Source organism: Leuciscus leuciscus (assembly GCF_965113295.1).
Source record: "Leuciscus leuciscus genome assembly, chromosome: 5".
Lineage (NCBI taxonomy): Eukaryota > Metazoa > Chordata > Actinopteri > Cypriniformes > Leuciscidae > Leuciscus > Leuciscus leuciscus.
This window is the reverse complement of record NC_138729.1, coordinates 53410384-53422883: the sequence shown is the minus strand read 5'-3', so window position 1 is coordinate 53422883 and position 12500 is coordinate 53410384. Positions and strand designations below refer to the sequence as shown.

The window sequence follows — 12500 nt, the reverse complement described above, 5'->3', positions numbered from 1 at the left end:
CGGTGGAGTAAACCGTGGGATGCGGTGGTGTAAAGTGTGGGATGCAGTGGTGTAAAGTGTGGGATGCAGTGGTGTAAAGCGTGAGATGCAGTGGTGTAAAGAGTGGGATGCAGTGGTGTAAAGCGTGAGATGCAGTGGTGTAAAGCGTGGGATGCAGTGGTGTAAAGCGTGGGATGCAGTGGTGTAAAGCGTGGGATGCAGTGGTGTAAAGCGTGGGATGCAGTGGTGTAAAGCATTGGATGCAGTGGGGTAAAGCGTGGGATGCAGTGGTGTAAAGCGTGGGATGCAGTGGTGTAAAGCATGGGATGCAGTGGGGTAAAGTGTGGGATGCAGTGGTGTAAAGCGTGGGATGCAGTGGTGTAAAGCATGGGATGCAGTGGGGTAAAGGGTGGGATGCAGTGGGGTAAAGCGTGGGATACAGTGGTGTAAAACATGGGATGCAGTGGTGTAAGCGTGGGATGCGGTGGTGTAAAGCGTGGGATGCGGTGGAGTAAAGCGTGGGATGCGGTGGTGTAAAGCGTGGGATGCGGTGGTGTAAAGCGTGGGATGCAGTGGTGTAAAGCGTGGGATGCAGTGGTGTAAAGCGTGATATGCAGTGGTGTAAAGCGTGAGATGCAGTGGTGTAAAGCGTGGGATGCAGTGGTGTAAAGCGTGGGATGCAGTGGTGTAAAGCGTGGGATGCAGTGGTGTAAAGCGTGGGATGCAGTGGTGTAAAGCGTGGGATGCAGTGGTGTAAAGCGTGGGATGCAGTGGTGTAAAGCGTGGGATGCAGTGGGGTAAAGCGTGGGATGCAGTGGGGTAAAGCGTGGGATGCAGTGGAGTAAAGCGTGGGATGCAGTGGTGTAAAGCGTGGGATGCAGTGGTGTAAAGCGTAGGATGCAGTGGGGTAAAGTGTGGGATGCAATAGTGTAAAGCGAGGGATGCAGTGGGGTAAAGCGGGCCGCCACTGGACTCTAGTGCAGTGGAGACGTGTTCTTTGGACCTAGCAAGCAATTTTGCCTTTAAAATACATCTAATAGCCGTCCAAACACAGCCCAGATGTCTAGGCTAAAACAAGGCAAAATTGTAGCTGTCAGTGAAAATGTAATAGACATCTAAACCATCACCCAAGAATAGATTAGTCAACAACTACATAACAAAGAAATTAAATGAGTGAAGAAATGAAACCAAACACCTTTTAATCACTGTTTAATTGCTTACATGATGGAATATCATGAGTCTCGCAAGTTATTTTGGCTAAAGTGACATGTAATCAAATTCAAGGTTATTTTGGCTAGAAGTGTGTTACTCATAGCCGGACTATATCGGGTCTATAGTTAACCTAGACTGTGAAATGACGGCTATTGCTTGCTGGGGAGTGACGAATCATGCTTCTCTGTCTGGCAATCTGATGGACGAGTCTGGTTTTGGCTGTTGCCAGGAGAATGGGACTTGCCTGACTGCATTGTGCCAAGTGTAAAGTTTGGTGGAGTGTGAAATTATGGTGTGGGGTTGTTTTTCAGGGCTTGGCCCCTTAGTTCCAGTGAAAGGAACTCTTAATGCTTTATTAGACCAAGACATTTTGGACAATTTCATGCTCCCAACTTTGTGTGAAGAGTCTGGTGATGTTCCTGATCCAGCATGACTGCGCTCCAGTGCACAGAGCAGGACCATTAACACATGGATGAGGAGTTTGGTGTGGAGGAACTGGACTGTCCTGCACAGAGTCCTGAACCCAACCCCATAGAACAGCTTTGGGATGAGTTAGAGCGGAGACTGAGGCCACGTCCACACTACTGCGTTTTCGTTTAGAAACGGAGAATTAAAACGAATACGATCTCCGTCCACACCAGCGTTTTAGCTGCGTATTAGAATTGATCTCCGTCCACATTAAAACGACTGAAAACGCGGATCACGTGACCATTCACCAACACTGGGCATGCGCGTGCCGGTGTAAACACAACTTCATTGATAAAATTATCCCACCATGCGCTGGTTCTTCCCGGGTTAACCCAAAACCGACGCTCCATGTACGGTCGATACCGCCGCTGCACACGGGAATTGTCACAGATCGCTCGAATAATAGCTTGCCTCCGGTGCATGTAGGCAGTTATAGCATTGTAAAATGCAGAATTTACTTGCACAACAGCGGCTAGCAAAGATATACGCCATGACTGATGACACCCAATCATAGAGCCAAGCGTGAGCCTCTACTACGTCATCGTTTCTAAAGTCCTCCGTTTTGACCCTTCCACACTAAAACGCCCTCCGGAGATTCAAAACGAAAAACGGGTCAGCAGCGTTTCTAAACTTCTCCGTTTTGGGTCTCCGTTTTTGCCGTTTTAGTGTGGACGGGAGGTGCAAACGTAGCAAAAGGTCTCCGTTTTTAAACGAAAACGCAGTAGTGCGGACGGGGCCTGAGAGCTTCTCCTCCAACATCAGTGTCTGACCTCACTAATGCGCTTCTAGAAGAATGTTAAAAAATTTCCATAAACACACTCCTAAACCTTGTGGAAAGCCTTCCCAGAGGAGTTGAAGCTGTTATAGCGGCAAAGGGTCCATATTAAACCCCAAGGGTCAGGAATGGGATGTCATTAAAGTTGTCCCAAAACTTTTGCCATATAGTGTATTTACAGTTTATATTTGAACAAATCATGTTAATGTGTATTTAGTTTCATCCAGTGAATGTAATTCTTACGATAACAAATGAAAGTGTTTCAAAAGCTTATCGGCGCTCAAATATCAGTCATTTTCCGTAAATGATTTCTGCAGCTCTGACATTTCCGTTGATCAATGTACGAGAATCAATGATCTCGTTAGTCGAGTTTGAGTCAGTGACCTCAGCGTCCTGCTAATGATTCCAGTCTCCTTTATATTCTACTGAAGCTCTCCTTAAACAAGACCAGAAATCAGGAGAAAGGCTGTCGCTCCTGATTTAAGTTTTTTTGGGGGGCTTGAAACACATGCATGAAAACGCTTGTTGATGCACAAACTCCGTTTCTTGCGTTGAGGGTGAATGTGTTTTCTGCTGTCAGTTTTGGTTGAACCCTGCTGAGATAGTTAGTTAAACTGTTGGCATGATTATAGCAACTACAGATTTGGTTTAATGAGACAATCTCCATCTCTAATTTCAGCTGTTCTCTCATGAATCCCATCTTCGTGCCAGAATCACCTGCATTCACTGACTGTCATTCAGCATCTTTTGTGTTTGAACATTTCTAAAGTTGCTCTAGATAAAAGCTTCTGCTAAATGAATAACTCCAGGAACAATAGAGAGATGATGACTTAGGAACCGGTGAATCATGTTAAATGTAGTTGATGCTGATGGTGGAGAGTCTGGAATCTCAGGCTACATTAATCCTACATTAACATCTACATTAATCCAGATACATTTGAAAATGGCGTTTTCGTTTAAAAATGCTCTTCGTCCACACTAGCGTTATCAGGCACTAAATTCACCGTACAGTGCATGTGTAAACCCTCACAAAAGCTCACTGAGATGATACAGAAAAATAAATACAAAACGCAAACAAAAACGTATTAGTGTAGACAAGACCTCAGAGAGGAAGAGGAGATTGATGTGATGGGATTGATCGCTCTCAGGTGTGATCAGGTGTGTGATGATCAGGTGTGTGATGATCAGGTGTGTGATGATCAGGTGTGTGATGATCAGGTGTGTGATGATCAGATGTGTTATGATGTACTGAAGCTGTTCCTGGAGTATTAGATGGGAAACTATGGGAAAGAGTGAATCCCCTCCGGCCAGAACTGACTGGTGTGTTTTCTGACTGCCGAACGGTGGATCTGATGGGAAGAGTCTCTAAAGGCCCAGACGGACTGAAATAGGGCATTCTGGGAGGAAACGCTCCTGCAGGCATACAGGAGGAAAACTGAGCTCGATTTATCCTGAGAGTTCAGAGGTCACAGACATGCAGAGACTAAACGAGAAACAACTGCATTAAAAGGACTCTAGATCTGTGTGTGTGTGTGTGTGTGTGTGTGTGTGTGTGTGTGTGTGTGTGTGTGTGTGTGTGTGTGTGTGTGTGTGTGTGTGTGTGTGTGTGTGTGTGTGTGTGTGTGTGTGTGTGTGTGTGTGACGGTGCGTGTCCACTGGCACTGCGCGAGCGGAGCGGAGCGAACATTTTTTATTAATTCCTATGGAAGTTGAGCTTCACGCTCGCGCAGTGCATTGTGGGATTGAGAGTGTTGAGAGTGTCAAAAGGTTTGGCGGTTCTCGACTTTATGCAAAAAACGTGGTTGGCAGCCGATCGCTGTGAGGTTCTGGTTGTGACGTCTGTCTTGAGAGTTTAAAAATATTTGAATAGAGTTTATGCTGGATTTTGTGTAACCTGGAAATCCAGACCCACATCTGAAAGATTAATGGTCTGGCGTCGACTAATGAAGCTCGTCCAGCTCGAGGGGCGGCACCAAGCACGCGTTTGAGAATCTCACTCACGCAATTGGATAACACTACGACCAATCACAACAAGCCCCATACGCTCAGCTAGCAGCGGAGATAACTGGTGGATTAGACTCTCGCCGTATCCGGTCGGCTAAACAGCAGAAACGCTCTTCTTGCAAAGGAAGGATTCGAGCGGCGTCTTCTGTTCCTCTTTTAGATCAAAAGCCAAGTCTTACTCGCTCACTGTAGCGCCAAAGACGTTTCAGACAACTGGTGTTCATCCAGAGCCATCTTACAATGTTTACTAATGACTTCGCCGTCACAGCGCTGTCGTCATCTCGCCTCTGGCCCGCCTATATCAGATAACCCGCTGTGATTGGTGCAGCTCGGATACAAGCGCATATTTAATGAGCATCATTACTGGACCCCAGAGTAACTCGCTGAGCAAATTCAACTTGTGTCTCGCGAGAACTCTGATATCCAGGGTAGATTTTGTGCGCAAATAATTTTATTTACAAATGAGACGCTTTGCAGTTGTGGTATATATATATTTATATTTGTTAAATATTTCAGTGTGGATGTGTTCATTGTGATTTTACTGGCTAGGTTTACAAAAGTTTATAAAATTGAGAGGATATCTTTGCTTCTGGCATTTAGAAACAAAACTTGTCTTTTTCCAAATGTAATCGTGTGGCTCTCTGATGATTATATTATCCGTGTGTTTAAAAAAACATATATTAAACACAATCTATGTTATTAACACATTAGCCATTAGAGTTTAGCCACTGTAGTGGACACTAATATCTAAACATTCTTGAATTAAGACACATTTACTGGAGAAGCAGAATGACTGAAGATATTAAGATGTACTGATGAGGAAGAACATCATGTTTTGCGGTATACATTCATATGCGCCTCCAGAGACGACGCTTCCTGACCAGAGCGAGAATAAACAATCAGATGCATGTGTGTGTGTAATCTAACGTGTGTGTATGTGTGTGCGTGTGTGTGTGTGTCGAGCAGAGCCTGGAGTGGCGAGAGGTCTGGTGTTCCTCCAGAGACCTCAGAAGGTTTCGGCTCTTCAGGGAACGGATGCGGTTCTGGAATGTTCCGCCTCCGGGTTTCCAAACCCGTCCTTCCACTGGATGAGAGGAACCGAGCTTGTCCAGAGCAGGTGAGCACACACACACATCATGAGGAGCACACACACACACACACACACACACACACACACACACACACACACACACACACACACACACACACACACACACCATGAGGAGCACACACACACATCATGAGGAGCACACACACACATCATGAGGAGCACACAAACACATCATGAGGAGCACACACACACACACACACACACACACACACACACATCATGAGGAGCACACACACACATCATGAGGAGCACACACACACATCATGAGGAGCAAACAAACACATCATGAGGAGCACACACACACACACACACACACACACACACACACATAATGAGGAACTATAAACTCATGATAAATACAGTATATTTACACTAGCCAAGGCTGCGTTTATTTGATTAAAAATACAGTAAAAATGTGAAATATTATTAGAATGTAAAACAGTTTATTTATTTATTTATTATTAATGTCCCTTCTGCTCAATTATTTGATCAAAATACTGTACAAATTATGAGATATTACTCCAATTTAAAATCATCTGTTTTCTATGTGAATATCTAGTAAAGTGTGATTTATTCCTGTAAATTTTCAGCATCATTACTCCAGTCTTCAGTGTCACATGATCCTTCACAAATCACTCTAATATGATGATTTGATGATCAAGAAACATTTATGATTATTATCAGTGTTGAAACAGTTCATATGTTTGTGGAAACCGTGATACATTTTATTTTTCAGGATTTTTTGACAGCATTTATTTGACAAAGAATTTTTTTTAATATTATCGGCCCTATCTCGCACCCAGCGCAATTGCCTTTATACACGACGCATGTGTCATTCCTATTTCTCACCCGACGCACAGCAGACTTTTCCCTCCACACAGACGCACGTCGGTAAATTAGGGAATGAACTTGCGCTCCCGGGGGCGGTTCAGCGAAAAGAGGAGGCGTGTTCCGGCGCAAACGTTCCCTGGTGCTATTTTGCAGGTTTAGAAAACAATTCCTCCACTGACCAGGAGAAACCTCGTCTAAAGTCAGTGGTGCGTTGCACATGTTATTCAGATGCTATTTTAAGGGCGCATGCTTGGCCATAATGTAGCGTGTGCACAACACACACACACTTTGCTTCTCTCATCTACACACAGACGCAGCAGTTCTCATTTTTAGAAAACCATACATTATTACAAGGAAAAATATTACCACACGAGGGAAATCATTGTTGTGTCCATGAAGATGTGAAAAAATAGGCATAAATCTAGTTTACACATTTACCCAAATTATTATACACCTGTTTTACTGAAGCTAATTTGTGTGTGTTTCTCCATTCCCAATGTCACTTCTCTGTGTTTTACGGCCCTGATGAGAACGTCGGTCTCCTCGGCTGTGAACCGCTCCTGGCGTGCGTCTGGCAAATCCGCCGTTATAATAGCAATCCGCCATGGAACAAGCGCGCCTGCTCTTAAAGGGAATGTGAGATGACGCTCTGATTGGTTTATTTCACGTTACGCCCAAACCACACCTATGAGTAATGAAGCTCTTCAGACCAACACATTTTAGATTTGCGTCGGGCGCAAGAGTAATTTATCCCACCGGTATAATAGCAACCGAGACCCGCCCACAAAGTTACTTGTGTTTCGCGCTTGATACTTGCGTTTCAGATCGTTAAAATAGGGCCCTATAAATGTCTTTACTGTCTTTAAGGCATCCTTGATGAATAAAAGTATTAATTTCTAACTGAATAGTAAAATGTTATTAACTTTTGGTCGAATGACACTTTTGGCAGCTGATCTCTATACTAATAAACTTTTATTAAAGCTTGAAATGAGAGCAGAAAACCCGAGTGACTGGCTTCAGCTGTAGCGTTTGCGTTCTCATTCTCTCTCAGACGTGTCCGAGGAAATCCTCATGTCTTCTGGGAATGCCTCAGCTGTTGAAGTAAAGACTGATGGTGTGTCTCTGTGACTGATTCTCTCTCAGATCGAAGAAATACTCTCTGTTGAGCGGCAGCAACCTCCTGATCCTCAGCGTCACGGACGACGACTCGGGAGTCTACACCTGCGTCGCTCAGAACAAACACCAGAACATCTCTGCGTCCTGCGAGCTCTCCGTGCTCGGTGAGTTCACACACTCTATCCACAAACACCAGAACATCTCCGCGTCCTGCGAGCTCTCTGTGCTCGGTGAGTTCACACACTCTATCCACAAACACCAGAACATCTCCGCGTCCTGTGAGCTCTCCGTGCTCGGTGAGTTCACACACTCTATCCACAAACACCAGAACATCTCCGCGTCCTGTGAGCTCTCCGTGCTCGGTGAGTTCACACACTCTATCCACAAACACCAGAACATCTCTGCGTCCTGTGAGCTCTCCGTGCTCTGTGAGTTCAGACACTCTATCCACAAACACCAGAACATCTCCCCGTCCTGTGAGCTCTCCGTGCTCGGTGAGTTCACACACTCTATCCACAAACACCAGAACATCTCCCCGTCCTGTGAGCTCTCCGTGCTCGGTGAGTTCACACACTCTATCCACAAACACCAGAACATCTCCCCGTCCTGTGAGCTCTCCGTGCTCGGTGAGTTCACACACTCTATCCACAAACACCAGAACATCTCCGCGTCCTGTGAGCTCTCCGTGCTCGGTGAGTTCACACACTCTATCCACAAACACCAGAACATCTCCGCGTCCTGTGAGCTCTCCGTGCTCTGTGAGTTCACACACTCTATCCACAAACACCAGAACATCTCCGCGTCCTGCGAGCTCTCTGTGCTCGGTGAGTTCACACACTCTATCCACAAACACCAGAACATCTCCGCGTCCTGTGAGCTCTCCGTGCTCTGTGAGTTCACACACTCTATCCACAAACACCAGAACATCTCCGCGTCCTGTGAGCTCTCCGTGCTCGGTGAGTTCACACACTCTATCCACAAACACCAGAACATATCCGCGTCCTGTGAGCTCTCCGTGCTCTGTGAGTTCACACACTCTATCCACAAACACCAGAACATCTCCGCGTCCTGTGAGCTCTCCGTGCTCGGTGAGTTCACACACTCTATCCACAAACACCAGAACATCTCCGCGTCCTGTGAGCTCTCCGTGCTCTGTGAGTTCACACACTCTATCCACAAACACCAGAACATCTCCGCGTCCTGTGAGCTCTCCGTGCTCGGTGAGTTCACACACTCTATCCACAAACACCAGAACATCTCCGCGTCCTGTGAGCTCTCCGTGCTCGGTGAGTTCACACACTCTATCCACAAACACCAGAACATCTCCGCGTCCTGTGAGCTCTCCGTGCTCTGTGAGTTCACACACTCTATCCACAAACACCAGAACATCTCCGCGTCCTGTGAGCTCTCCGTGCTCTGTGAGTTCACACACTCTATCCACAAACACCAGAACATCTCCGCGTCCTGTGAGCTCTCCGTGCTCTGTGAGTTCACACACTCTATCCACAAACACCAGAACATCTCCGCGTCCTGTGAGCTCTCCGTGCTCGGTGAGTTCACACACTCTATCCACAAACACCAGAACATCTCCGCGTCCTGTGAGCTCTTTGTGCTCGGTGAGTTCACACACTCTATCCACAAACACCAGAACATCTCCGCGTCCTGTGAGCTCTCCGTGCTCGGTGAGTTCACACACTCTATCCACAAACACCAGAACATCTCCGCGTCCTGTGAGCTCTCCGTGCTCGGTGAGTTCACACACTCTATCCACAAACACCAGAACATCTCCGCGTCCTGTGAGCTCTCCGTGCTCGGTGAGTTCACACACTCTATCCACAAACACCAGAACATCTCCGCGTCCTGTGAGCTCTCCGTGCTCGGTGAGTTCACACACTCTATCCACAAACACCAGAACATCTCCGCGTCCTGTGAGCTCTTTGTGCTCGGTGAGTTCACACACTCTATCCACAAACACCAGAACATCTCCCCGTCCTGTGAGCTCTCCGTGCTCGGTGAGTTCACACACTCTATCCACAAACACCAGAACATCTCCGCGTCCTGTGAGCTCTCCGTGCTCGGTGAGTTCACACACTCTATCCACAAACACCAGAACATCTCCGCGTCCTGTGAGCTCTCCGTGCTCGGTGAGTTCACACACTCTATCCACAAACACCAGAACATCTCCGCGTCCTGTGAGCTCTCCGTGCTCGGTGAGTTCACACACTCTATCCACAAACACCAGAACATCTCCGTGTCCTGTGAGCTCTCCGTGCTCGGTGAGTTCACACACTCTATCCACAAACACCAGAACATCTCCGCGTCCTGTGAGCTCTTTGTGCTCGGTGAGTTCACACACTCTATCCACAAACACCAGAACATCTCCGCGTCCTGTGAGCTCTCCGTGCTCTGTGAGTTCACACACTCTATCCACAAACACCAGAACATCTCCGCGTCCTGCGAGCTCTCTGTGCTCGGTGAGTTCACACACTCTATCCACAAACACCAGAACATCTCCGCGTCCTGTGAGCTCTCCGTGCTCTGTGAGTTCACACACTCTATCCACAAACACCAGAACATCTCTGCGTCCTGTGAGCTCTCCGTGCTCGGTGAGTTCACACACTCTATCCACAAACACCAGAACATCTCCACGTCCTGTGAGCTCTCTGTGCTCGGTGAGTTCACACACTCTATCCACAAACACCAGAACATCTCCACGTCCTGTGAGCTCTCTGTGCTCGGTGAGTTCACACACTCTATCCACAAACACCAGAACATCTCCGCGTCCTGTGAGCTCTCTGTGCTCGGTGAGTTCACACACTCTATCCACAAACACCAGAACATCTCCGCGTCCTGTGAGCTCTCCGTGCTCGGTGAGTTCACACACTTTATCCACAAACACCAGAACATCTCCGCGTCCTGTGAGCTCTTTGTGCTCGGTGAGTTCACACACTCTATCCACAAACACCAGAACATCTCCGCGTCCTGTGAGCTCTCCGTGCTCGGTGAGTTCACACACTCTATCCACAAACACCAGAACATCTCCGCGTCCTGCGAGCTCTCCGTGCTCGGTGAGTTCACACACTTTATCCACAAACACCAGAACATCTCCGCGTCCTGTGAGCTCTCCGTGCTCTGTGAGTTCACACACTTTATCCACAAACACCGACTGAGATTGTGATGAGATCAAACCCTATAACCACTGACACTCATACTAACCCTGAGCTCACTTCATCACAATCCACTGGTTTGATGTTTAGTTGAATTATTCCTCTATATATGGACAGTGTTCGTTTGGTTTAGTGTAGAGGTGTAACGATCCCCTCATGTCACGATCCGATACATATCACGATACTGAACTCACGATACGATATGTGACCCTGGACCCCCCAAAAAAAACAGTCACAAGGGTAAATTTTTTTAAATTGAGATTTATACATCACTTGAAAGCTAAATAAATAAGCTTTCCAAATAAGATGTGTTAAGAGGTTTGTTAGGATAGGACAATATTTAGGCTGAAATGCAACTATTGTAAATCTGGAATCTGAGGGTGCAAAAAAATCGAAACATTGAGAAAATCTCCTTTAAAGTTGTTCATTTATGTTGCCGATTTTCCAGCACTCACTCACAAAAATATATTTTTTTAATATTTACGGTAGGAAATGTACAAAATATCTTCATGGAACATGATCTTTACTTAATATCCTAATGATTTTTGGGATAAAAGAAAAATCGATAATTTTGACCCATACAATGTATTGTTGGCTACTTCCACAAATATACCCGTGCGTCTTGTGACTGGTTTTGTGATCCAGGGTCACATATTATTGCGATACTCAAAAACATATGATAAAAGGTTAACAAAAAATGTCCTGTTGATTAAAATGCTAAATTTGGTTTTACATTGTGTGTGTAAATGAACAGGCTTTTGGACTTGGTGCTGAAACCCAAAGCACAGGACAATAGAGACGCCAGAATAACAATATTCATGATTCTGAAGATGAAAATACTGAATTATTCTAGATGAATATGCTTGTGCTCTTTCACTGATATATTTAAAATAATGTAAGCCACTGTTTACTGGTAACATGATCAGACATGTGGCATTATCAGGACCCACAAATATTCCCCCACTGCATTATTATACAGTATATTCAACATTATATATAGTATTTTAATGTAGAACTGACACTAAAACTCTGAAAACTTGAATTTCTTCACACACAATAATTTCATTTTGGGTGAACTATCCACATATTGTGACACAATCTATTGTTACACCCCTAGTTTAGTGTCTTTATACGCCGAGTGAGAATAAGAAGTGTTTAGTGACTGAAGCTTTCAGTGGCGTGAGCTGTCGGGATTGTTTAGTGATCGATTAGTTTATCACGTACACGCGTTGACTCTGAGGAACACTTTTGCTGTGTTTTTCCTTTCAACATGAAGCGCCGGAGCTCTTGTGAAGATGGACTCTCAGTGGTTCTTTAAAGAGGCTTTTTAAGTGAAGCATTTTGCTTGAACGCCCTTCAGATTCACTCTGTAAAATCGTGCCAACATTCTTCAGGCGTTCTCTGGCTGATGATCTCAGAGGACAATCGTATCTCAATCCCGTCTTCAGCTTCAGACACGATTTATAGGCGCCAGTGTTCAGATCCGTCAAGGAATGCTGCAAAACATGCTTTTCTTACTTAGTATTTTTTGTCTTGTTTCCAGTCCAAATATCTAAAGATTCTTAAATCAAGATGCATTTACTAGATGAGTAAAATGCCATAAGATATTATGTCTTGTTTTCTGGGGAAATAAATCAAAATGAAGTGAGTTTTTGCTTAAAACAAGCAAAATGATCTGCCAATGGGGAAAGAAAAATAATCTTGGTTCTGTTTGAATTAAGAATGTTATTCTTACCACATTGGCAGATAATATAGATTTTTATTAGCAACAACTCACTTGAATTTTAGAAAACAAGACAAATGCATCTTGATTTAAGAATTTTTTGATATTTGAACT

The 12500-nt window shown here is 45.3% G+C and overlaps 1 protein-coding gene across 2 annotated transcripts in view; it reads left to right on the top strand.

Annotated features, from left to right (window-relative positions):
* The window catches only part of dcc (DCC netrin 1 receptor), a 254731-nt gene that overhangs the window by 113620 nt on the left and 128611 nt on the right, over positions 1-12500 (top strand). For both annotated transcript variants that reach the window (XM_082171561.1, XM_082171562.1), the window contains exons 4-5: positions 5405-5555; positions 7524-7660. In XM_082171561.1, the coding sequence (XP_082027687.1) occupies positions 5405-5555; positions 7524-7660 (288 nt within the window). The remainder of the gene's footprint in view (positions 1-5404; positions 5556-7523; positions 7661-12500) is intronic.